Source organism: Pyxicephalus adspersus, chromosome 3 (genome assembly GCF_032062135.1).
Source record: "Pyxicephalus adspersus chromosome 3, UCB_Pads_2.0, whole genome shotgun sequence".
Lineage (NCBI taxonomy): Eukaryota > Metazoa > Chordata > Amphibia > Anura > Pyxicephalidae > Pyxicephalus > Pyxicephalus adspersus.
Genome location: NC_092860.1, coordinates 72,686,481 through 72,714,465, shown reverse-complemented (window position 1 = coordinate 72,714,465; position 27,985 = coordinate 72,686,481). Strand labels below are relative to the sequence as shown.

General features: G+C 38.0%; 1 protein-coding gene and 1 long non-coding RNA gene across 5 annotated transcripts; one reads left to right on the top strand and one right to left on the bottom strand.

Moving 5' to 3' along the window:
• Positions 1-603: 603 nt before the first annotated feature.
• On the bottom strand, positions 604-15,252 carry LONP1 (lon peptidase 1, mitochondrial). Its single transcript, XM_072405202.1, has 18 exons — positions 14,776-15,252; positions 12,226-12,314; positions 11,160-11,279; positions 10,001-10,220; positions 8,643-8,704; positions 8,255-8,384; positions 8,006-8,089; positions 6,679-6,899; positions 5,900-6,038; positions 5,174-5,352; positions 4,681-4,768; positions 3,803-3,925; positions 3,509-3,625; positions 3,253-3,393; positions 2,973-3,138; positions 2,603-2,811; positions 1,576-1,740; positions 604-1,045 (listed from the first exon to the last, which is right to left on the bottom strand). Exons 1-18 carry the CDS (start codon positions 15,250-15,252, stop codon positions 896-898), a joined length of 2,880 nt encoding a protein of 959 aa, XP_072261303.1. The 3' UTR covers positions 604-895.
• Positions 14,474-26,682, top strand: LOC140326531 (uncharacterized). 4 transcript variants are annotated; one of them, XR_011919889.1, is made up of 3 exons: positions 14,474-14,647; positions 16,195-16,364; positions 24,725-26,682. It is a non-coding gene; the product is annotated as an uncharacterized lncRNA (long non-coding RNA). The 4 variants fall into 4 exon arrangements; XR_011919891.1 differs by having other exon boundaries at positions 14,742-16,364; XR_011919892.1 differs by having other exon boundaries at positions 14,474-14,658.
• The last annotated feature ends 1,303 nt before the right edge of the window (positions 26,683-27,985 follow it).

Sequence of the window (27,985 nt, the reverse complement as noted above, 5' to 3'; positions counted from 1 at the left end):
GAGTGTCCTTTTTAAGCTTAGCAGATTCTGCTATACAATGGCCCCAAAGTACCACCTTTTGGGCCTCCTACAACGTGTTAATTTTTCTTTTTTGTCCTTAGTCTAGCCTTTCCATATAATTGTTGCTTTAGTAGACTGTAACTTTTTCACTAATTACATGGCTTTCTAAACTACTTTCATTTGTAGTAAGTATGCAGAAAAGTAACTAATGTGTTGCCTACAATAGGAAAATTCTCCCATGGGAATAAATACATAGAATCATTTAATCTGATTTTGGCAAAGCAGGTGAAGTCTGTAATTAGAACTCTTGTAATATTAGAACCGTTTCAGAGATAACAAAGAAAAAAAAAATAGGGTCGAGAATGGGTCTCACTTATATTGTCGTTGTTTAAGTGGAGCTCTAGTTTTAGTTATAAACCCTTCACAGTTCTCTGTATTTTCTATGCCAGCGTGTCTTTGAAAGTTCACCGGAAAACAATACTACACTTTTTATTAATAAAAAGAAATGCTGTTTAAGGCTTTGGGGAAAGTGTGAAAAGCTGGCATTTTGTTCTTTTCTTCCTAATAGGGCAGGTATGACAGAAGAAAAAGAAGATTACCACATTGTCTGAAACATGGACAACCAAACATGTTTATTGATCATGAGGTGTCTTCTCAAATAACAATCTTTGTACTGTTCTACAAAATATACCACATAGTGAAAGAAAACAAAAAGCCAATACTTCAGGTACAAGGTTGTAGTTAAAATTCTTTAATTACTTTACTAAATGAATACCATATGTACTAAGGCAAAGAATAAATTGAGCCATAATTAAGTTGAGCTGCGCAGCAGCAAAATAATGAATGCAATTCCAGTGGTTGACACTGAAATGAAGGATCCTGGCGGGAAGTGGCATCAGGAAGCCTGGAACACAATGTCATAGATCTCTTCATAGTGCTCAACAAAATGCACCTCTAGTCCTTCAGTAATGAATGTAGCCAGGTCATAGTAATCTTTCCTATTTTCTGATGGAAGGATAATGCAGGTGACACCTGCTCTTTTAGCCTGAAAAAAGAAAAAGGTATTTTATTACAAACGTGCTCTCAATTGGGTTAAACACCACTAAATGGATGTCCAAAATCATAATTATTTCAAAATTCCTCCCAATGAATTGTAAATGACATGCTATACCTAATCTCTGGAAAGCCCTCAATTTTCTATGACTAAAGACAGTGAGGCTAAAGGGAGTGGGGGGAGGGCTCCTGACAAGAGGAACACTGCTGAGCAACTATTATATTTATAGGTCTGGTAAGTAATTTCCACTTTTGTTTTGTTATTGTGCACAGACTCAGTTGTGCAGCCATTAATATATACTCACTGTCCCAAATAGATCTTTTGACCTCGCTTATTTTATCAGGGGTAGGGAAAATCTGCTGCAAAGGTATATAAAGCCAGAATAGGAGATTTTTTGCTGATTTACTTCCACAACAAAGCCCTGATCTGATAGGCAGTTTCTTATGTCAGTAACACAATGAATGAGGATAGATGTGCATAGATTGGGATATGAATAACATTTTTGGGCTTGTCATACTTACGGCTATAGTTTTCTCTTTAATACCGCCTACAGGTAGGATTTTTCCTGTCAAAGACACTTCTCCAGTCATTGCCACATTTTGGCGAGCAGGACGTCCCAAAGCTAAGGACAGAAGAGCAGTGACAATGGTGCAGCCTGCACTAGGGCCATCTTTTGGTGTAGCGCCCTAATGAGAAGAAAAAAAAAAAAAAAACACCATTTGTTGTTAGTGAAAAAGTAAATCAGTTAAAATTTCCGTTTAAATCTTTTACACCTTGGGTTTAGTTCATGGCTCGAACATTGATATAATTTTTGGCAATTCAGAAAACATCTATAAAGTTACTTTCTAGTACAGTGACTATTCATACATGTCTAGGGAAGATGTGACCACCACATCAGAACAGAACAATGTAGCAATTTACTACAACATTTTTACACAATTTTGTAGAGCAATAAAGCATTGCTGTTTTACAAAGTTTAGGGTTAACACAAACATTACAATGAATATAAACTAACCTCAGCACATACACTGATATTTTATCAACTGAAAAGGCTACCGCACAGCACAGCTGTCAGAATACATAGTATATACATATCCAGCCAAAAAAAAAAAAAGAAAAAAATTGTTTTGTATAGAACAAGAAGAGGTCAAAACCCCTGTCAGATTATATTTTAGCAAAACAAAAAAACAGAGGGAAGCTCTCCAAAATATACAATTTTCATACATCAGGGGTGTCCTTTGAACAGGTGTCCCCTTTAAAGGAATTATATCTCACCTATTGTTTATGACTCCCATTTAAAATGTTCAGCTTCCCTTAAATTGATGAATTAGTGACAATGGTCACAAAGGTCTCACACACCAAGGACAATTGGGGGATCGTTGATAATCCTTGATAAGCACATGATTTTGGGCTTTGCTATCAAATTTATGAACTCACTTTCACATTATCTACCAGGTTAGCAGCACACAACGTATCAAATAAATGTAGCCTTAGACTCCAAATTGGGCACAGTATTGCTTTATTCTTGTAATTTTTTGTAGTTCTTACCTCTGGAACATGCAAATGAATGTGTGAAGTAACCAAGAAGTTATTATCTGGCTGTCTCTTCATAAGGAAGGCACGGGCAAATGTATATGCAATCTTAGCGCTTTCCTTCATAACATCTCCAAGCTGTCCTGTTACTTCAAGGGAACCATCTTTACTTTCTTTGTCCAATGGACGTCGAAGAGAAGTCTCAATAAATAGGGTAGAACCTCCTGAAATAAATGATGGACAGAGATATGCCAGACTCTAAAAACTGTATAACCCAAACCCACACATAATGTATAATGGTTCCGATGTATGTATGTGCTAAACATTTCACATTTACCAACATCATAAATAGAACTATTAACAGTCAAAGGTCTTTTTTCCTCACCCATAGCAGTCCAAGCCAAGCCCATCACAACCCCAGGTGGAGTGGTTTCATACATTCGGTCTACAGTAAAGATGGGCTTTCCAACAAAGTCTTGAAGGTTGGATGGTGTTACATCGACAGCCTGAGCCTCACCATTTACAATTTTGTAGGCAGCTTTCCGAAGAACCTAAAAAAATAAAATGGGAGTCAATTAAAATGCTATGCTGGTCTCACAAGTTAGTTTCACATAAACTAACAACGCTATAATATTCAGTCTTCCCCAAGGTATTATTTTACCTACCTTTTCCACTTGTTTCTGTAAGTTACGTACTCCACTCTCTCTGCAATACTGCCTGATTAATACATTAAGGGCATCAGATGTGATATGAGCCTTTCCTTCACCCAGCCCACACAATGTTAGTGCCTGTGGCACTAGATATCTCTGAAAAATAGAATAGTTGGTTTAAGCAGACAGATATGTGTTCTCTTTATATACCTAGGATTTGTATCATTTCTAGTGTCATTATTTATTTGTAAAAATACCAGGAATTACTGACCTCTGCTATGGCTAATTTCTCCTGGGCTACATAGCCAGATACATTGATCATCTCCATACGATCTCTAAGAGGCTCTGGAATAGTTTCAGTAACATTGGCTGTGCAGATAAAGAGGACCTGGAAGAGATTTATATAGAACTTGTTATTATAAAAACACCACTTTCATTTTAATGATATCCTAATTTTGGAGATCCGATATAAACATTGTGGAGCTAAAATAAATGGAAACTTAATTTTCCACAAATGTTCATTTACTTAGAACAGAACAAATGTAAGATAAATATTACATATTACCTTAGACAGGTCAACAGGAACATCCAAATAATGATCTAGAAAGTTTGCATTCTGCTCTGGATCCAAAAGTTCGAGGAGAGCAGAGGATGGATCACCTTGATACCCACGACCAAGTTTATCCACCTGGAAAGGGAAAATGTAATATTTTAATACAAGACAAAAAAAAAAAAGGGAAGCTAAAGTCCCACTACATTGTCCTGGATATTACCAGCCCAATGTCATTCTTCCCTGATCCTCAGCAAAAATAAGCACACCTGATAAATAGGATGATCATCAAGGAGAGACAACCACCTATGAAACCTTCCTACCTACAAAGACTAAAGAAATACACACTTTTACATCCATTTGAAGACTGGATAAAATCACTGCGCCATACATCTGCCATGCCAAACGTTTCTGACCAAGCCGAGCAGCTGCTGCAGAGGAGGTCAATGAAAAAACTACGAAATTCACTCATCCCATCAAAAAAACGAAGAGAAACTTAATTTTAATGAACAACTGCCTTTTCAAGCTTTAAAAAAAATATAATGATGTGGTGGTGGTAGTTTTCATACTTAAATTTAGAATTTCTATGAAGAGAGTAAAAAGAAAATGTTTTCCTTCAGACTGACTCTTTACAACAGGTGGAGCAAACAAAGGTTACATAGAGGGGAAAATGAAAAGAAGCCTAGGAGCAGACTTGTAAATAAGGAAAGATTTGAAGCAAACAGGATAAAGAGGGATGGTCCTAGTACCAAAAATAAAAAGCCGTCAATCGGAAGATTCATTTTATATATAAGGTATTATGCAGTCTCATTCAATAATATGCAAGGAACATACAACACAAAGGAGAGAAAACTAATATATATTGTGTCCATCGCTAAAGAATCCCAGCTTACCTCATCAATAAGAATAAGAGGATTTTCAGTCTTTGTCTTCTTCAGACACTGTATGATTTTCCCTGGCATGGCACCAACATAGGTTCTCCTGTGAGAACAAAAACAAAAAGCATGTAATAATAATTACTTGTAACGGTCCTTTTTCTTTTTTCAGTCACCAAAAATTCCACTTTGTGAAAAATATGCACTCATTTAAATGACCTAAAAACTTACAGTGACTATAGGAAACACATATATATTATAAAATGCATGCAATGTATGTTTTACAAATACAATACATTCTTGTGCAGGAAAAGTATACCTGTTCAAAGGTGAAATGGAAGTGATGGAACCTACACTGCAGACACTGCTCTAACACAATCAGTTTCCTAATGTTTGCTACAATTGCTCCAGCTGATTAAAGAAGATTTCTCCACTCTAGTGGATAATTTTTAAAGGATTTAACATTAACATAAAAAATTGGAATTACTGGATACATATAAGAAACTTTTACCTATGACCCTTAATCTCAGCAACGTCAGTCATTCCTCCAACACTAAAGCGGAAGTACTCCCTGTTTAATGCATGTGCAATAGAACGGGCAATGCTTGTTTTACCCACTCCAGGTGGACCATAAAAACAAAGAATCTTGCCCTGTGTACTTCCTCGCAATTGACTCACAGCAATGAACTCCTGTGGAAATATAAAAGCAAAGAACACTGATCAAATTGTAGCTACTTAAAAGATAAATACCATGCTCTGATCAGACATAGACACAACCATCCAGTTGTATCAGAACACAATGTGAAATTACATAAAAGTTAAAAGAATTGTATTTTAGATCCCTGTTGCTGCTATGACTAAAAAGTTTGCAGTTGGACACTTCAAAAAGTACCTCTCCCCTGAATAGGTGGGGGCACTAGGTTCCAAATGGCCACAGGCTCTTAACCATTAACATAGAAACTCGGCTGTGAGAAAAGAAAAGACTTGGGAGGAAGTGAAAAGAAGTAGTGGACACCACAAGTGGAAAAAAAGGGACCCAATAAAAAGTTTAATACAATAGCTTTCTTTTCCCTGAATACTGTTGGTCATACTATTATTGTTTAGTTTAAAAAAATCGCTTAATTTAGACCTAATCAATATATAAGTCATAGAAAAATGAATGATGCTGCTTCTAAACATCTATACTAAATAAAGTGCACCACTGCTTTCCTAGTGTTCGTTTTACATTTGCACTCACAAGAATTCTCTTTTTGACATCTTCCATTCCATAGTGATCCTGCTCCAGAACTTCTTCTGCTCTGCGCAGATCCAAATTCTCCTGACTGTACTTTCCCCATGGAATGGATGTTAGCCAGTCCAGGTAGTTTCGTGTAACACTGAATATACAGATGAAAACAGGATTAAAGTATTTGGCCATTCAAACTATGTAAACACATATGACTGATAAAGTTTACAATGTAGGAAAAATTGGCCAGCTTATGTATAAATTTTGTAAGGCCAAGTAAAAAAAATAATTACTAGCATCTACATTATGGGTCTCATACACTATTATAAAGTAATATTAGATGTTGCTCAGAAGTGTCAGCATTTAATTTTAGGCCACAGGCAGATCACTTATTATGCACAATACATTTTCTTTTCTTACAGATATCAATAAAAGCATTTTTTTTTAAAGAAATTAACCAATACCAATATTTAACTAGTTAGTGAACATAGCACAAACACACTGGAAAACATAATTTTTAAGAGTGTGGTATGCCTTCATACCTCACTACATTAGTGGTGTTATATTGCTTACATTTGTGTAATTGTTTGATCAACAAGTACAAACATTCTGCAGAACACTGCATAAATAACCCTGGCATCAGAGGTGGTATTTTTACATTTACCTAATTTTACTTTACTTGCCTATTGTTATTTTTATCATATCACAATGGGGAGCTAAGTGATTTGTTTGTTTAGTTTGTTATTTACTTCTAATCTAGCCTAGAGTAGAATACAATATCTGTGTCTCACTTAAACTCAGAGGAATGGTTGTCAAGTAGTCCCAATTTGCCAAGCTCTTCATCAATGACTTCCATGACATGCTTAGGAACTGCAAGCTCCTTTAAACGCTCTCGAAACTTCTCCTCAATAGCATCCTTGTCTTCTTTCTCCAGGCCAAGTTCCTTCTTGATGATCTTAAGCTGTTCTTGTAGGAGATATTTTCTGTGTGTCTGTTTGATCTTCTCTTCAACCTGTAGGACACCAGAAATAGTGAGCTTTTCACAAGAGTGGGGAAATCAGAACTGAAAATATAATGAAGAAAATGACCAGCAAAACCCTGGATATAGGTAGTTAACATTATTTCCTGTAAAAGTTGACTTTGGCTTCACCCCCTCAGTTTCCTTTTGGTCCGTTTTGGCAGATTTATCAAACAATAGATAATGGCTGTTGTAGTGGGAAACTAAAAGAATCAACAGGGCAACTTAAGTTTGCTAATAATTTTAGCTGCCTTTAGGTTTGGAGCTAAATGTGGTTGAATTAAAAAAAAAAAAAAAACAGTTGGAAACAAGGAACTTGGAATATGCACAGAACATAAATCATTAACATTATTTCAAATCACCTGGCAAGTTACCTGCCATTGATGAGGTATTATACTCACCTCTCTAGCGGCCTTCATCTCCTATCTACCCTATCAAGCGTTCCAGTCTCTGAATATTTAACATTCCACACCTCCAGGCCACACATGCCATGGCTGTCTCTTTCATCCCTTCCAACACTACAGAACAGTGAAGTGAAGAAGAGGCTGGAAAATAAAGTCACAGCACATGGCATAGGGACACAGAACTTTGAGAGTCTGGAATTATTAAACGTTTGACGGAGGCTGCAGCACTTGATCTGAAAAAGGGCAAGGGACACAAGCTGCTGATAAAGTGAGCATAATATTCTCCAACTACAGGGACCTGCAAGTTAGAAGTTTTATAATGAACATGCATTTTGATTTAAATAAAAAACACCAAAACAACAGAGAGATGTAAATGCAGACTAATTACACGTAGCCTAGGAGGGGACTCAAAGGACAGGTCAAATAACACAGACTACAGATTATCTAGCAAGTAAAACATCCTACCTATACCTTACATTGAGATTGGTGTCATCAGCTACACAAACTATTGGTCTTCATGTCTCGCATAAATTCATACAGATCCAAAAGCAAGCTGAATAGATCTTGTCTATGTCACACATGAAGTTTTAGGTAAAATTGTATGGCCACTGAAATATCTTAAGAAAATCTAATTAGTCTACAGCTAAGCACATGCAATCATAAAAGTATATGATATGGCGTTTTGCTCTTCATTACCTCTCTGCCCAGACGCTGTTGGAGCTTGCTTAGTTCAAATTCTTTCTTCAGCAACGAAAGAGATTTGTACAGACGTTTTGGGATCTGTAAAAAGAAAAACCCACAAATGGTAAGTTCCCAATAAAATAACAAATATTTGTCTTATGCGAGTCATTTAAGGGCCTAAAATAACACTACTAAACATATACGAATATAAAAGTAATTTTACTGACCAATGTATATAATCAAAATCTGATCATATCCACTTACATTTGTCTCTTCTAACACATCCTGCAGTTCGTGGGAATCAGCCCCAGTCAGTGCTGCACCCATATCACTCAAGTAAATAGGATTGTCCACCACTCTCTGTCCAGCTTGCATCATCTGCATAACGGATTCCCTTAAAAACACAGGAGAGAAACCAGCATGTTATAAGAGTTCATATTATAACCATGCAACAAGACACAAAGTTCCAAGCTGCTGTACATATATGCAATTTAGCTGTAGCAAAAAATAAAAATAAATAAATAAATAAAAAAGGGCCAGATAACCAACCAATATTAAAAAAAAAACAGCAACAACACACATTTTAATGACAACTCTTTTTGATGGCTGTTTAATGCAATTCTCAAACATATCAATACTATTTTGTACAAACCTGTACAGAGGATTCAGTGCAATAATGTCACGAATGGTTTTCACTATTTCAGCTGTCAGAGCCTAAACAGGACAAAAAAAAAATCACATTTGTTTATTATGACCCACATGACCCACAAATTGCACCTAAAAGGTGCACTTAAAATATAACTTCCAAGTCTGTACATTAATTATGTCTATTAACCCCCCTAGCTTTCAAATTATGTGCAAATTTCCATGAAAAAAAGTGTTCAATTTTTTTTTGCATGACAATTTATTTTACATTGTAGGCTTTAATTCATTGTAGGCATAATTCACAGATATTTATTAAACTTAAAAAAACTTTAAATAAAAAAACACAAAAATCTGTAAAAAAATATTCAAACATGTAATGTAACTTTACAGTAGCATAAATGATATTGATGAAATGAATATTGCTTTGTATTGGACTCAATACAGCTATTTTGTATTGAATCCAATACAAAATGATTTGAATTTCCCGCCGTTCTGCAAGCCTGCACCAACGTCACCAGGAAACCCCGAAGATCATCGTTGCATTATGTGGCTGGAGATTGAGGAGGACGGACGTGTCCCCAGGACCTGCGGGGAACAGCAGGACACACGATGGAACAAGGTGTTTTTTCTTTTAGTTTAAAGCGACCCTGAGTGTGACTCGGGATTACTGCTAGTGGGGTTAAACAACAAGTTCTTTGGAAATGTTTATATTCTCTGTTTGGCGTGTCCAGTTCCTGCTTTCCTCTTAGCCTTGTAAATCTGGGGCATGTATTATATAAAGCTTAACTTCAGTAATAGCGTATCTATATTAGGGTATTAATTCCAGATGTGGATACCATATTAACAAGGGAATGCATAATGGAATTATCACTGACTTTAATACTAACTGAACTTTAAAGGTGACAAATGCTCTCAGCTCAAAAGATCATTGAAGCTAAAAAACATTGATTGTCTTGGGTAGCAAAAACACTCATGTAGAAATGGAGCTACCAAGCCAACGGAATTAACCAGAAAATAATGTTTTGGTTTATATATTATTATTCATTTATCTGTTAAGCTGGAGTTTAAAGTGCTTCTCACATTGTAGTTTCCCAGCTATTGCAGGTGGATGATCTGCCCAAGAGTTGATAAAAAAAGGTACCTGCCATTACCGATGCCATTATGAGCTAGGAAGATACATCTGTGTGTCCTCTAGTTCGGTTTAGCTTTTTTTTGGTTTAGGAAAAGTACATATTTGCAGAGCACATTGTATAGCACTGTGTAAATATTTTTTTATTGTAAATGTGAAAAACCTAACAAGCAGCAGCTATGTCAAACCTTCAATAAATGCTTAAAGAAACCAAGGCAAAATGATAACACTCCTACCTTGACTTCCTCAGTGATCTGGAATTCTTCATGTGTCACATTGGACACTTCAACCATAAGGATTTCTGGTGGGGAGCTTGGATCCACAACAACCTGTTCTTTCTTGTCAACTTCATTGGCGTTTCGGATTGCAGAACTTCTTCGCCTCTTTTTCCCTTCTGCTTTCTCCTCGGGTTTTGGATCATCAGCTTCAATATCTAACTGCTTATTAATGTGAATCCTGCACAGGAGAATTATTAAATCAATTCTTTCTATCTGCATTAGACTTTCTATTTTTTTAACAGGAATTTTGGTCTTACTGCTATTACTTCAATAAATAACCTGTCCCATATATATATATATATAAAAAAAAAAAAAAAAAAAAACTTCTAGAGGAAACAGAAATAAAGCACATGTAATAAATAGGGGCTTTTTATTAAAAGGTTGGCAGACTGCTGTCCTGAGTCAAATCATAACAGAGAATGCTGGCAAAGGGCCCTAACCGATTAACATGTTGAAGATTTACAATACAAACAGAACACAAAATTGGAAGTAGTCAGGAGGTAGTTTCATTCGTTCACTTTCCTACATCAGATCAGCAGAGGGAGAAATGTAATATTAAAACTGAACACCTTTAATAATAATAATAATAATAATAATAATAATAATAAATGTTTCACTGCTCTTCTTTTGCATCAACTTGTTCTGGAGCAGAATTGATATTTGCTGCACTGTTTGTAACTAATGTTAGTCATGTTTGATATTTATGTTTTTGGTATATACTGAAGAGTTAAACCAATTAACAAATTGTAATATCTAATGTTAATAAAATCTCTGTTACTTAAATCCTGGGTCTACACATCTGCTGTGGTTAATAAAAGAAATGTATTTTATATTATAAACAGGTGGCGCTGAAACACCCGAAAGTGGACAGAATCCCAAGAATTCACAGATGTACACAGAAGAGCGAGAAATCAGGACAGGCAATGCTTAATGTTGAGGGTATCCATGGGAATGCAAAACCTGACCCAAACCACCAGATTGTGCCTACAGCCAAATTATCAGTGGCTTCATATCAAGATTTACCAATTACAAAGCCTACAATAGTTTAACCTACTTTTTTCCCCCAAAATAGTTCTTAACCAAAAGTGAGAACCATTAGTTTTACTGAAACACATACCTTCTATGACCCATTACAATCATACGTAGCTTGTCTTCCATGTCCTGCATCTCATGGATCTGAACAAATGTACCAGTGTGATAGATTTCATCCAGGCTTCCAACCAAATCAGACTCATTACTATTCACAAAACAAATAAATAAATTACTAACAGATACAACATAGAAAAAAAATGCAAAGTGCTAAACAATACATTTTAAAATACATCATTGTGCACAAACATTTGCCTACTGGCACTACATTGAGAAAGAATATGATATACTATTTACACATTTTTGTTTTTTCCTTGCAGCACTTCATACTGACTTCATTCTTCAGCATGAAAGAGGATCAATATTGTAACATTTTAATTTAAAACAGCATTTTATAGATTTCTGAAAGGTGTCGCTACCAAAATGTAGTGAAAATAAAACACCCTGGCCAAAGGTAAAAACTGTGGAGGTGTCAGTGATACCCCTTAAAATGACCTTCTAAAAGAAATGCTTTTCACCTCAATACCTTGGGCAAGCTATGGGTCTTCTGTTAAAGAATAAAGCCCAAATAATCTTAACTACTTCAAGTACCAACATACTAAACGCCTTCCTTTACCAGACTACTTTTTACAGATTTATATTGTTTGACATATCTTGATTTTTTTATTGAGATGTAGGAGGAAGATGAGGAAATTTTTTACCATATTGTATATATTTTAACATATATACAGGAATATATACATAAGGTGGACTTCAACTTTAATTGTGCCTAAGCAGTGCCATCTCTGCTACACAAGGGTGCCTGACCCTTCCGCTTCTGACCTCTAGTTTTAGATTCGGTGATGTCACTAGCAATGTTTTGTGTAACCTACCCCAAAACAATCCTTAAGATTGCTCTAAATAATTGAATAAAACACACATTTTACATATAGTTACATTATCATTCTTTTCTGAAGTCAAGAACATATTGCTAGTAATCCATTCAACCAACAGTTAATTTAAGATTACAAAAAAGCCACCCCATGTAGATTGGTAATCACAAACTCTACATTGTACTTTACCACCCTTGTTGTTTAGAGCCATGTCATACTTACTTGTCATCTTTCTTGAGAAAAATTCCAGCGTATGGCTGGGCAAGCCTTACTTTCCGCCTCAGAAGAGCCATAAGATTTGGGTTTTTGACCTTAAATTGGGAATAAAAATACATTTTAGTGTAATATATATATTTTCTCCCTTTTAATCCAAGAACAGAAATATCAAACGTATTTAATTTATATGGATTTCACCCTCTGCTTTGCGGATGCAAAGACCCTTCCCTCTCACAACCAAAGCTATTCTAAGTTACACCAAACTTTTTCTGTTCCATTGTGAACAGGGCAGCAGAGAAGTAAGGAGGAGGACTGGTTTGCTCAACTGATCACCTTATGCTGGCAAAACAGCATAAGGTGATCAGTTGATAGAGTGATAGAGTTCAGCTCTTGGCATTAGAAAGGGCATTTTTCTAAAAAGTAATAGTGGCAGCAAGCTGAACATTTTAGGCGTTCGGTTACTTCTAGTTCACAATAAAATGTATGGCCGTACCACTGAGTTTGTAAATAAGATCTACTTTAGAAACAGCATGGTTTATACACAATGCATTAATGAAACTAGCCTGAAACAACTGCACACAGTTTAAATGACTATATACAATTTAAACGTATCTGTACTATAAAGCAGAAGCCCTGAATGTACAGCAGATGATTACTTTATTGCATAATACTCTGTTGTAATGTCACTGAAGATATCAGGCAATAAATATCCAAGGTCATTGAACCAAGGCTGTACATGTCAAATGGTGATGCATGGGAGGTCAGTTAACTGAAAAGCATGTGAATAATATAGAAGAATAGCCGGCAGTTTGCTCTATTTAGGGGAGAAAAAGGTTTATAATTACTTACAATAGCTCGTTGTATGATCTACATGTAAATGTTGTGAAATATTTCTATGTGAACAATGGTCTTAAAACTTTAGGAGTAGCAGCAGTTCACACATAATATATGCAAAGAATGATAATAATACAGAGAATGTTAAGCTGCAATGAGTATTATATATATATATATATATATATATATAATCATTGCAGCCTAACATTCTCTGTTCTGTACAGGTGTTTTCTTTCTAAATTAAAGCATTATCCAGGATGCACTCATCATGAACATAAGGGTCTGTCTATACGAGAATTTTCTAGAACGTTACACCTTTACATTCCCTCAATGAGTGGAAACTGCTCAGGTGCTATCCCTTTTTTATATGCATCTGAAAAGAAAGGCATGCTAAAGGATTTTTCACATCCAGTGTGGAACGGCACAACTGGCAGCTCCCGGGCACACAGCAAATTGCTGCTCTGAACAAACGAGTGGCAAACTGCACCACGGGTAACCAGATTTGCATGTGGATAGGGGCAAATCTTCAAACCATGCAGCCAAAAGTGACTCGTTGCTTTTTGGCACCACGTCACAATCTGCCACAGCCACATGCAAAATTGATTCCCAAATTCTGTTATTTACTTGAATGGAAAGGGATGGGATCACAGCTGAGCCCATGGCAGGAAGCTGCAGCTCACTATGGGTCTGAAATACCCCTAATGGTATTGGGTCACCGACAGCTCCTTTATAGGGCAAATTTACAAAACTCCAATAAATACAACAATCCATAGAAAAACAAGCATGGGTAAATGTAAATATCTGATATCAAAATTATAAACAATGGAATACCAATTCAAAAATATGATCACTGAAAATACACAATACATTCTCCATATAAGAAATGTGTTGTTTTTGCAGCTTTTCTTATTTACGACAAGGATAAAACATCTGCAAAAATACTGGACTTCTGAATGATTCACAATACACCTATTATAGTCATTGAGATAATATTTAAAAATGTATTCTTGGGGCAAGGATATAATTTCTTTGGAGAGGATTACAGAGGATGTAATAACCGATTCTAGTGGTGGCATAGTTAACTGTTAGCATGGCATTAGGGTTAGAGATGTAAGGACCAAAGGGAAGCCAGAGTGTATGGTGATCATGATAGGGTCAGGAGGCAGAGAGGGATCTGACACTGTAAAAGAGAAATGGAGCGCCTGATCAACTACTAGAAATACAAATAAATGGCAGCAAGTAGATTAATGAGGTCTGATGGGGTTTGGATGTGATTAATTAGAACTGATCAAGCACAAGAAATGGGGGGGGGGGGGTATAAAAGTTTTATCACTTGTGATGTAGGACGTCACTTTCTGAAAGGGGTGGGGTTTATAACAGAAGGGGAGGGGCTTATTGACAAGCAGCATTGCCTGGAACATACAGAAGAAATTTCTAGCATGTCTTTAATATCTGCTTAGGATCTTTGTTGTGACAATGCCCTGTTGAAGATGTGAACACTGCGGAGTCACACCATAACAAGCAGGCACACTGGGCATCAGATGCAGGGCCTATGGCAGTATCATTTATATATCAGAATCTGGGCAGACTGGCTGTAGGTTTATGGTATTGTATTTTCCCACACAAGTTATAGTGGGTGGTGTGTATAAAGAATGTATTTGTGTATTTACATAGAACTTGCCCTGCAGGTAAACTCTCCAGACATCAGCTGACAGCCCTCACCTCAATGATCTTGACGAATCTGGGAAACACGGGGTTCCTGGACACTGCAATGACCGGGACATTGGGGAAGACCTCGGGGACAACGAGCGGGGTGAGAGCGGTGACTATGGGAGCGCTGTAAGCTGCTTCTTCGGCCCCTCCACCGTCCTCCCCGCCGCTACTCTCATCTCCTCCTTCCCCAGACTGTGCTCCGTCCTCTCCAGAGAAAGAGCCGCTGCCGCGACCTCCGAAGTCATGCAGGGCCCGGTAGTGCAGGCCGTGTGGCAGCGGGACATTGGGTGAAAAGGCGGCACTGAGGCAGCGGCTGAGCGGAGTCCTGGTTGATGCCCCCTGTGTGTAATAGGATGAACTGACAGCAGAGTAAAGCCTTCCCCTTATCTGCGGCCTCCAGGCATTCCCCGGGTTCGCTCCTAAAAATCCGAGCCGGCCTTGTCCCAGCCACCGGCTGCAGCTCCATAGCTGCCGATAAGCTGTCATCTTGTCCACCTTCACTATCACACCAATTCAACGCTAGCCTGCAACCACGCTACTTCCGGCTCACAGCCGTGACGTCAGTAATCGCCCACCAATCCCTGGTTCCATGCGGACAAGAGTTCCCTTCTGCTGAATTCTTGGCGGCCATATTTTGTGTGGGCGTATTATGCAATAGTTTTTCTGGATTTTTCTGACCTTGAACTCATTCATATTTTAATGTCCAGAACGTGGAAACCGTCCGACTATCTGAGACGCTCTACCTATTGCAAGTGTTTAGGCAAAGTGCACGCCACCGATATGTCAGACATAAACACAAAAATGAAGCAATGAAATCTAAATTTTCTTTATTGCAGCTTATTAAAATATTAAATACAATTTAGAGGTTCTATTAAATATTTAGGGCAGTAAAATGATTTTGCTATAAGTTTATATACATCATCAAACTTTGCAAATGTGTCCGAGTTTGAGAAAGTTTCCTTTTTTTTTACTTTTGGTATTTCTCTTTTTGGGTGGCTATGTACAGCTCTGTAAAATGTATCAAAAAGTATAATAAACCTTTCACCAAGCCTCTAAATTATTATATGCAATAAATATAGATAGTTTTATTTTCTGCAGATTGGGGGTGGTCAGGTGTGTCATCTGCCTACATATGTTTAGCTAAAAGTGTCCTCCTGCCTTTTCATTAAAGTGGACCTAACCTCAACCTTCTATATAAAGTAAAAATGTTTTTTTGTTTTTGTTTTTTAAGTACAACACCCTTTCTTTTTTAAAAGCAGCGATCAAGACTCAATACCTATGTCACGGTTTCCGGAAGGCTCTGGCTGCTCCTTCTGCGCATGCCCTGATCTCAAGCATGTGCAGAAGGGCATTTTTCCCCTAGGGGAAAGAGATGTTGAACTCACGCATGCGCAGTAAGATCGACTCTCTTTTTTTTCCAATTTACAGCAGCTAAGTCACCCAATCTCGCACCTGCGCTGTGCGAGAAACGTGACGGAGAAAGAAGACCGAAGAAGAGAGGATAGATGATGGCGCCCGTGCTTCCTCTGCACTGGGACGAAGGGGAATTCCAGGACAACACGGGACCGGATCATGGGAAGGGGTCCGCAGGATTAAAGGTAATTTTGATTTTTTGATTTTTTGTTTAGTTCCGCTTTAAAAGTTAGAAAGTATGTATGAGACCAGAAGAGCAAATGAGGTGTAGAGACCGATAGAAGAGTCATGTTAATATGCAATTATAACATTATAATATTATTATAATGTCTAAGTAGTCAATTGAAAAATAATAATGTTAAAAAATGTTAATATTAAATAATATTATTACAATCAAAAAATGGGTGTACAAAGTGCCCACACACACCATCCAAAATTCTGGTCTTGATATTCTTTTCCTGAACACATGTTTATAGCATGTAAATCTTGTGCTCTAGATCCAAATACATACAGATGTTCTATAGGGGGTGCTGAGGTAAATAACAGAGTTATGAAATAACACATTTATTCAACATATTCCTCCCAGACTGATGCACTTGGTACAGCGTAGTTGCAGCTTTTCTAGACCGTTCAAATAAAAGTCCTTTGGTTGGGCTGCAAACTAGCTCCCAGCAGCATCTATGAAGTCAGAAATGTCCTCAAAACATTGCCCCTTCAGGTGTTTCTTCAAATTCGGGAACAGATAACAGTCCGAAGGGTCCAGGTCAGGTGAGTAGGGGGGATGGTGGACCAATTGGAAACCCAGGGTGTTCAGTTTGGCAGGCACAACGTTGGACGTGTGAGCAGGTGCATTGCCCTGCATAAAAAGGATCCCTTTTGTCAACTTTCTATGGCGTTTCGTCCTAATTACCTCCTTCAGCTGGTCCAGGAGGTTAGCATAATACTGTTCGGTGATACTAGAGCCCTGAGGTAGGTAGTCCACCAACAGAGTACCGTCTTTGTCCCAGAAAACGTAAGCCATTACTTTTTTGGCAGATTTCTGGGTTCAGAACTTCTTTGGACCCGCTGTGGCGCCATTCCTTTGACTGTTCCATAGTTTCAGGATCATAGATGTGGAGCCCGGTTTCATTGTCACTAACCTAACAAAAAAGTCCTGTGCAGCTTCAAAATGGGCCAAAACAGCTTTGGATGCTTTAACTCGTTCCTTTTTCTGATCACTGTTCAAACAATTCAGCACCCACTTCGCTGAAAGCTTGCGCATGTCTGGGATAGTGATGATAAAAAACCCAACACGTTCCCGTGAGATGTCAAGTATCTGGTCTTTTTTTTTTGCGGATATTCACTGGTCCTCAGTAATCAGCTCATGGACAGCATCCCAGGTTGCCGGGTCAGTTGAGGTTGGGGGGCGCCCACTGCGGGGCTCATCTTCAGTGGTGAAATGCCAAGCCTTGAAACGAGATATCCAGGTTCTGACAGTGTTGTAGGAAAGACACTTTCCCCCCCAGTGTTTGTGACATCTCAGTGTGAATGTCCTTTGCTAACTTTTCCTGGAGAAACAAAAATTTATGACGGGCCGTACCTCCAACAACGTGAAACTTGCTTGTGCCTCTGCCATCACATCTTCTCCCTAAAAGAAAAACCACTTTTAAGATTCGCAAAGACCTGATATTTTCACAGTTACATTCTAGGATATTAGGCTGTCATATGCCCCCATGCTAATTTTTCTATTTCATCTGGAAGGGGCCAGACACTTCTCAGCACCCCCTCGTAAAACTACTATGCAGGTCACAGTAGCCCCACAAAAAACAACTTTGCAAGTCATAGTCAACCCCCCCCTCTCAAAAAAATTCCCACTCCAACAAACATACTTTTATTAAAAAAAAAAAAAAAAAAATATTTTTATACAAAACTATATTCTTTTAAAAAAATATTTTTGCAAAAAAAAATCAAACCTTGTTAGTATAGTGGTGATTATCCCTGCCTGTCACACGGAAGACCAGGGTTCGATTCCCCGATGGGGACGTGTATCTTACCTTTAAATCTCATCCAGGTGGGTGAATCTAAAAAAGAAATTAAAAAGTGTCTATCAGTAGTGTCTTTTCCCTTTAAATGATTGCAAATGAATTTTAATAAGAGAAAAAAAAGGAAAATCATGGAACAATGAAGCTGACATTGTAGGATGGACATCTTCTCCTTCAGACAGAGGAACACAACTTGTTGTTGATTGCAATTTTTACACAGTAATACACATAGAGCAGACTGGCAATCCAGATGGAGATATAATTCAAAGATACCCTGGCCAGTCCAAATACCCGGCTGAAGAAGCTTACATGGACCTGTGACAACATGGAATGCCAAATAACATGAACACCAAGCAGACACAGGTAGATCCACCGGGACAGACACTAACTGGTGACAATCTGATCTCCAGGGGGAAGACATTTATTCCTCATCCAGGTCTTGGAGTTCATCACCACTATGAATCCATTGAGTGCCATTGCCAGAAAAATAATAACCATTTGGGCAAATTAAACCTCCCTGATGGTGATCCCGAGTGTGGCTCAGGGTGAATTTTATATGCCAAGAGCGGTACCTCGAGCCACACTCAGGGTAGCATATAAAAAAATCAGACCTGGTCCCCTCGATCCAGCGGCGTCCTCTAACGAACCCCGGCCGGCTTCTGCATCACATCCTCGGCTCGATCGATGTGATGTGTGAAGCGTCGGTACACTGGGGAGGAGTGGCCTGGCGGGAAATTTAAAAGCAGATTACATTGTAATCTGTAGTGCTTTTAAAACATTGATAACAATGATAAAGTTTAAAAAAATAAATCTAAATAATAAGTAATGAATCAAAAAATGTATCTTATATTGTACCTTTGTTTGGACAATTTTTAAAAAAAATTTTTATTATTATATTTATACGGGAAGATAATACAGTATTCAGTATAGCACATAACAAAGACAGTGGAGTTACAGCATAACAAATAGTACAAACAATGGAATCATTTGTTGACCAAATTTCAATCAAATATGGCTAGCATTACAAATTATAACAAATAAGGAAGAATCAAACTTGTCTAAAAATCAACATACGAATCAACATACAATTGGGGGATTGTTGTCCAAAAGACGGTAAGCATACCACGGGGATTGTTCAAAAGTTGCGAGAACTCCCTTTCTCATATCCAACGATAAAGGAGCTATGTATGATTCCCAGACTCCAAAAATCTCTCAGCCCGCGCCACCTTCTTCAAAGAAGCTTCAACCCATTCCATCTCGAAAACAAACCATAATTTTTCCAAAAACAGTGTCAGTGAGGGGTGGTTCGGTGTAATCCAGCTATGAAGATATGTTTTATTTCGCTACCAGAGAGATTATTATCAAATGTTTCCTGCAGCCTTGAGCCACCTTTGCGCTGTGGGCTGACATTTCACCAAAAATTGCCCATTTAGGAGTTAATGAGAAATAGTTTACCAAATTTTGAAGGGCATACCATGCTACCCGCCTCCAAAAATAACGTATTTTGGGGCAATCCCACAGCATATGGAGAGATCAGCACCACATTGCGAGGAGCGGCTGAGCCCCATCTGAAATGAACGCATAGGTGAGATATATGCGTAGTGATAGACTTTCAAGGTCATTTTCCTTTACATTGATGAAGATAGTACCTTCCAAGCTCTACCAAAGTACGTTAATACATCATTCGGGGTAACTTCCGGGAAATGTTTGGACCATCGGCACAGCCCAATATTTCTTTTTTCGTAGTCAAAAACCGTTCTATAAATATTGTATATTTCAGTTACGTTTTTTTTAGCCAGGTTAAGCGTTGTCCATAGCTTCTCCAGCGGATTAGATCAATCTGTGGGGGATACATTTTTAATCACTGATTTAACATAGGAGTGCAGTTGTAAATACGCAGAGGCCTGTAGGCCTAGAGAGGGAAACAACATGCTTATAGCCAATTGCGAGATGACCTTACGAGTCAGAATATTACCTGTGGATTTAACTTTAATTGCTCGCATATCACCTTAGTCCCGCCCCTGGGGCTCCCATAATGGAGGAGATAATGACGAATGACTGTTTAGGGAGAATTTGTGTCTTTTTTATGCCAGACATACCAGCACAAATACATTAAGGGATTTTGAACACCCTCTGGTGTTCTGAGTAATTCTCTATGAATGTGCAGGATATAAATTAGATGATTCTCTGGAAACAATTGTAGCATAACTTGCAGTGCCATGTATCTAGTCTCTAATATACCTGGAAATTGTTGTCCAACTATATAATTCAATATTAGGAAAATTGAGGCCTCAGTGTGCAACAGGTTGTTGAAGTATACATATTGCCAGTCTCACTTTCTTTCCTGCCTAGATAAATGCCCGAAAAGCTTGGTAGATATCTTGGAGGTCTGTCTGTGTAATAATAATTGGTAACATTTGCATTATATAAAGAATTTTCAGGAATATGATCATTTTAATTAGGTTTATCTGTCCTACATATGAAAGCTGAAGTTTGGCCAATTTTTGTAATTGCTATGGAAAACATGTTTCCAAAGGAGGGTGATATTAGAATGACTTCGATTACTGATATAATGACTTCGATGGTGATATTAGAATGACTTAGATATTTAGATATCATAACACCCAAATATTTCAGTTTGTGTTTGCACCAAACAAATGGGTATTGGTGGCTCCAATTGGGCCTAGTATATACAGTGCCTTTGATTTATCGAAGTTTATTGCTTAGCCCAATATGGTTCCATATTGTTGTAACAGATCAGTGACCGCCGGCAAACTCTTTTTCGGTTTGCTAATATACAGAAGCAGGTCATCAGCAAAGGCTGTTATTTTAACCACTTTATTTCCAATCTGAATTCCTTCAAAACTCTTTAAAGATTCTAGAAGGCGCAGTAAGGAGTCCAGTGCAAGATTAAACAAAATGGGGGATAATGGGCATCCCTGGCGGGTCCCTCTGAACAAAGACACTGGGGCCGATTATAAGTTACCATTTATAAAAAGTTTTGTGACCGGAGTAAATTATAAATATATTGTATGACGTTAAACTTGACCAAATGCACACTGTGCCAAAATTGCATGTAGTAAAGGCCACTCGACTCTATCAAAGGCCTTCTCAGGATCTAAACCTAATAACATGGATTTCTATCATTGGAGCTATTGCAGAATGCACCCCCAGCGTGGAATATTTCCCCTTACGAATACGAATTCTATAATACTCCCCCTGACTATTGCTTTCATAGTACACAATAGCAGGACAGGAGTGTCCCAGTGTTCCAGATTGTCATCTAAACTGTTTGCTCATTGACATTTGACCATAATAATAAAATCAGGTGATTGTGCCAAATAATTGGGGAATTTCCAAAACCTAGTAGTAGGTACTAGTACTACTACTAGTACTAGTAGTAGAACAGGGGTGTGGTCTGATAGGGTAAATTCTGCAATTGATGCGTGGGTCACCCAAGAAAAAAGAGATGCCAACACCAATATTAAATGTATCCTGGAAAAGGAGACATGTTCCTTGGAGTAGCATGTATAACTCCTTTCAGTGGGATTGAGAAGTCTCCAGGGGTCCACCAGAGAAGTTTGGGCCAATAAATTCCCCTGGAGGGGCAAGAACAGTGTTAGCAGTGGTAGATCTGTCCATATAAGGGTCTAGTGTGGCATTAAAATCTTCTGCCATAATGAGGTTAGGGTAATTTCCCTCCAAAATGTTTTGAAGTATACGTTAAATTGTGTACATTGTTCCCATCAAAACCAATTTTACCAAGACATAGCGACTTTCCTCATCCAGTTTTACTGCAAGCGATTTGTATGGTAATTTTTTCTGTAATATAATTGCCACCCCTCTTTTCTTGTTTTTTTAAGTAGTAGCAATGACCTCTCCAATCCAGTTGTCTTGCAGAGTGGCTGTGTCACCTGATTTCCAGTGCGTTTCCTGCAGGAAAACAACACTAGGAGATTTACGCTTCTGGTGTATTAGTATTTGTGGACTATTAAGTCCCGCCACATTCTACTATACTAAATACAGTTTGGGGTGCAGAGTGGAATTAGGTTGGAATGTGTTTAATCCTGAAGCATTTAATGGCTGTGACATTGCAGGTTATCCTGAAGTTGATGTGGGGGGGGGGGGGGATGACGGTGTGGGCTTTTGCGCTTTTGCAAAGCTTTCCTCTTTGTTTTAAGGAGCTGTTTCTGTGATTTGGAAGAGTTTGATTTGCCCATAGGCTTTTTCATGGTTGGCGTTGTGTAGTAACTTCCAGTACACTCCCAAACAAAGCCTGCTCCAGGTCACAGTGAAAAAGTAGCAGGAATATAATTGAGGATATATCTATGTACACACACACACCCCATCTAAAATAGATTCTGCAGGTTCCAAACAGGGGGAATTAGGACTTTACATATATGCTCCCAACCACAGCTGTTGTGCAGAACATCCAGCCAGGGGAGGACATATGCACTATAGCACTTGGACTCACCAGGGCTCTTTTCTTCACAAGGAGTTTTCCTGTTGGTGGGGTAGCAGAGATTCCTATTAGCCTCCAGGGATGTTTTCCTGGAAGCTGGAGCAGAGGCTGCAGCGTATTTCTTGTTTCTCCGCAGCAGCGTAAGGTGTCCTCCAAGATGACCAAGTCCGGAGCTCCGGCTCTGGGTGGTGTGGTGGAGAGCAGGGCTAAAAATACAACTTGCTCCCACCTGCAGTCAGCTCCCATACTCGGCTTCTTGCTGTTCTAGGGTTTGAAAAAAACGCCAGAACTTGGATGACATACGCTGATCGAGACAAATTATTTTTAAAAAGATAATTTTTTATACATTTTTTATTATTTATTTAATAATTTAATTTTTTTATAATTATTATTTAAAATTATTTATATTTAATTTATGATTTGTGTTTCAAATTTATCATACCCGGGAGTTATTCCCAAGAATTACAGGCCTAAAATATTAAACAAATTTCCACGCAAAACAATGTACCGCTTTTGACATAAAAATACGGACATAATCAGACCGCCAGGGAGGTTAAGCTTGTACATCTTTGTTTTGTTCCATTATTGTCAGAGATAAAGAATCTTATGGTCAGCAAAGAGGCAAGCAGTTTGCTAGGCAGCAGCAGCCACCTTCTGCCCCTGATTCATCAAACAAAATCGGATTATCGGTCGCGCATTCGTATTAGCGATCCGGAATCGCGCGCGATCGCGCTATTCAACAACCGGACCCCTATTGCGCATGGCAGGAATCCGGCCGGCAGATTCAGGATGCGAGTGAACGCGCGCACTCGAGTCCCGGACCGCGGTAATCCGCGATCGCGGGTCGCGCGTATTATCGCGCTTCCCGCGATCGCGGATTTCAATGATGAATCAGGGGCTCTGAATCTAAAACACAGACACTTGCTTGTAGAGTAGCCATAGTAAGTGAAGAGTAATGAGCTGTATCCAAGGAACCTTATCGTGGATGTCTTCTACCATTAAAAATGTTTTTTCTGTAGTTTTATATTAAGCATTATGTTTATCTTCCTCAGACTCAAAGGGGGATATACAAAATAAAGAATTAATGCATATTTTAAGGGATATATTTAAAAAAATCTTTCCTAATCTGTCCCTGTACTGGAAGCTTTCTGAAAGCATCATATATTAACCTGAAATTCTATTTACTTGACAAGCCTGATTCTAGGTAGTTTTTTCTTTCTGACCCACACCGTGGGAGAAGGGCCCATCAGAAATATTTACAGACCCCTGTATTCTGCAGTGATGTTACAGTCTTTACGCATCAATTATTGATAAGTTTTTGTCAATCCAAAGGAATGACATTCCACTGGAGGACACCTGTGGAGTCTGCAAATACTGTACTCTTTTTACACATTAGTCTTCTCCACACAAGATATTTTGAGCCAACCTTATGTATGTAACCACTATGCTACCCTGTATAAAGGATTACAAGGATCACTGAGCACATTCCTTCCCATCTGTGCCACCCTAGCCCTCCCCTTTCGTCTTTTCTGTCCAGAAATATCTATATGCTAATGCAGTGTGTGAGAGGCAGTGCTGTCACCAGTGAAATCCACTGCCTTTGGTGAATTTACTATTCTGCTGCCATTGTGTTTATTTTACACAGACTTGTACACTAAGTGAAGCCACAAAGCAATTCGGTTGTAAGCAAAGCAGTTCCTTTGTAATGATGTGCCTGAACAAGCACAGACACTATGCAAAGTTGTGGAGGTTTGTGATTTATTGTGCTGTCAGCAGTGGCAGAGAAGAACTGATAACAAATGTTGGTGGAAAAACTGTTTGGCAGACAGACTCAGCATAGGTGGAGGGAAGTATGGAGCAAATTGTATGTTTTCCCAGAGTTCAGTGTCAACACAGGAGTGACTAAATGGGAAAGATGAAGTATTTCAGTGAATGAGAGAGATGATGTGTTGCTTTTAAATGTACTATACAGCATACCTGCAGGGTATGAGCTGAATGCAGGTATAAGACCCATGTATGGCATTCGATATTAGCTGGGTCACTGTGCTTTTTTTCTTCTCAGGGTCCCAATGTTGGAATCCGAAGGTTGCCTAGGGTGTGAGAGCAGTTACTAGTCACTGAGACTGGCAGAAGACTCTGGACTCTCCCTCCTGACCTCCAAGGAAAGATCTTTTGCAGTTACACCAAAAAGAGGCATAACACAGCACAGCATCACAATAATAAAAAAGTACCAAGTGACAGCCATTATCAAAGTTTTATTTACTACATGATTACATTACATGTATACTATTACTTTCACTTCCATGAAAGTTTGCTTTTCAGTTATTTCTACATTTCTGTGTTTTTTGAGTGTTTAAAGAAGCCATTGCTGAATTTGATTTTGTGGCATGACTTGATGGTCTCTTTTTGTAACTCTCCCTGCTTTCCCTATTCTAGATATTGCCCATCAGAAGGGTTTTGCACAGACACACTACTCATTTATAGAATAAGTCTTTTGTTTTATTTGATTCCTTGAGTAACATCATGGCTCCTATACAGTTTTTCATTTCTTCAAATTGATAACAATGCCAGTACTCACAGGCTATATCACGGACTCAGTCATGGAACTTTGTGTTTAAAGAGGGCTTAAACTAGTTTTACTTAACAATCACTCTAGAGCTTTTGTTATTTATGGGGCAGAGGGAGAGTAGTACAAAACTAGATCTTGTCCAGGGTTTAGGTCCATTTTAAAAGTAAAAGTAATGGGGTTATGTTCTTGATTATGGCCTTTGAGCTCTAGCATTTTCAAAAAGGTAAGTAACAGCAACTTCAAAAAAAAAAAAAAAATTGACATAGATGAACCAAGTCCTATAATTTGTTTTTTTTTGTAGAGGTACAGAACCACTAGATGGCAGCAAAGTCTGGGTCAGTTTCATTGCCCTAATTGGTTTTGCACTGAGAAAGCCACATATGGGCATGTTTACACAGGTCAAATGAGTTCTAAAACTGATGAGCGACAGCATCTCAAAACACATAATTATTGCATGAATTTCTTTTGATCTAGGCTGGTTTCACAAAAGTTACTTTTGAGTACCCTCTTAGTTTAATAAAAGCACAAGTTTACATTACAATAAATGTTTGCCTGTTTTAAATAGCACAAATTACTATGTTAGCTAGTCTGCAATAGTTATTTACAATGAGAATCTACTAGTAAAACACAGAAGCAATATTGGAAGCTACACAGTAAGAATTGATACCACATGGCTGCACAGTATGTACTCTAGGCAAGACAAAGCAAAAATAAATTCTAAAATGTTGGAATTAGCAAAGTGTGCGTAGAAACTTTATAATATTCTATAAATAAGCAAAACATTTCCTAAACATCTGTAAAAGTCTAAGAGCTTTTACCACAGATGCAAACTATTGTCTATGGTAGGGCAGATAAACAAGTCATTATGCACAAGTGAACGTAAAAATATCTGCTTCTCTCCTATATGCCTGATTTGCCTCTAGGATCCACTTTGTGGTAAAGAAGCATTGTTTCAGATCCAAACATTTTTGCCTTGTCCAAATGCCTTTTAGTTTTCATGGAAAAGCAAAGATCAAAATGTTCCTTGTCTTAATTCCTGCACACTATCCCTTTGTCTGAACATGTATCTAAATCTCAACGGATTATACTTTTTTTTGCGCATTTGATAAAAACGAACTTGTGCTGTTTTTGTTTGTCAGACAGTAAAAAAAATTGAAATAATAACATTTTTTTTTAAACCAGTAGAGGAGTATTAGCAGAACAAAGTTGTCATGGGGTCATAATGACAAAAAAATATATATATATTTTTTACAACAGCACTTAAAAAGCATCCCACAAAGGTAGTTGATTATATTATACTCTTTGTATATAATGCTATAATTTACAGATGGGGCAGGAAATGAGTAAGCAGAAAGAAATGTATTTTTATTTATGTGGGGTAGAGCAGAATAATTTATCAGAATATATACCAGGAAACAATGACACAAAAGTCAAGGAAGGGAAACACATGATAAGAGTTCTTTGTATTAGTTTTAGATATAGCACAACTTGCACACACTGTTGAGAGGCCTACCAGAAGGAAGAAAATATTACTCCAGCATTGACATAAACAAAACTAGGCAAACAGGCTAGAAATAAAACAATGTAGAAATTAATAGAAAAAAGTTTTTGGTCTTTGTAAATGATCTTTGTAAATGTATATTTATATATGTATTTGGATACTACCTACAGCAGGCTGTGGTTGGCATACAATGCCAGGGTAATGTAGCAGAATTACTAATAGTGGTCAGAGATCTACAATATAATACCATATTTTATTCCAATGGGAGCAATCAAGCAAATAGTTTGGGCACGGACTGGTGTTATGATGGTGATAACAAGGTTGGGCTTGGTTCTTTGTGTGATCATTGAGCTGATTTAGCCCTGAAATATATATGATAGAAAGATGAAAGATTTTCTATCTGTGCGGCTTTGATTCATCTATTGCCTTTTACACATATGCATAAGTCCGCAACTAATTTTGCTATCTGTCAAATGTGCACATCAACCCCGACACCCTATTGTCCTACAGCCTAAATGGGCTAGACAAAAAAGGCCTAAGGAACAGTGCCATAGGAAAAAAGTGCTGCACAGTTCCATTGATGTAAAAAAGGTAGACTTTTGTTGATATGGTGATACATGTCAGTCTCTACTCTTGTTTCTCCCTTCCCCATCACCAAGAAGTATCCGTATGGTTCTTGCACTAAGTCCTAACATTTAATATAGCATACCAAGAATTATTTTTATGTTTGCTACATATGCAAATTTTTTTCATGTGGTATTTTCACTATCCATGACATGCAAATCATTTATTTTTCCTGCTGGAATTGGTAGAGATCCTGCTGCATTTCCAAGTGGTTCTAGATGCAAGCACTACAGATCTCACAGACCCAGCACTATGGTCATTTATCTGCTCCCTTTCCTCCTGGCTATACATAAAACACAACTCCAGGCCTTATTTTATGGAGAGCCTAGAGTGGAGAGAGTAAAAACATAACTGAAGTGCTGAGGTCAATGAGATAGTAATGTCACTTTTTACACGTCCAGCTAAGAAACTTACTGGTTGTACACCAATACTAAAAGTTCTCCTTGAAAGGCAAAAAGATGCAATGACATAGGCACAGCACCAAAAAAAACAAGAAAAAATAAAGGAGGCAGACTAATAAATACCTGAAAAATGTGTGCATCATATGAATACACAAAATGGTAGTTTCCAGTTTTAATTGTAATAGCAGCACCTTGAGCCACATGGATGCCTTATGTGTGAACCAAAAT

What these genes read in the sequence shown, in the direction of transcription:
- LONP1 (XM_072405202.1), bottom strand. Translation starts at nt 15,252, where the DNA reads ATGACAGCTTATCGGCAGCTATGGAGCTGCAGCCGGTGGCTGGGACAA. An exon ending in ATGTGTTAGAAGAGACAAAT is followed by an intron (nt 8,090 to 8,254) that starts GTAAGTGGATAT and finishes TTCTTTTTACAG; the next exon opens with ATCCCAAAACGTCTGTACAA. An exon ending in AGAAATTAGCCATAGCAGAG is followed by an intron (nt 3,394 to 3,508) that starts GTCAGTAATTCC and finishes TCTATTTTTCAG; the next exon opens with AGATATCTAGTGCCACAGGC.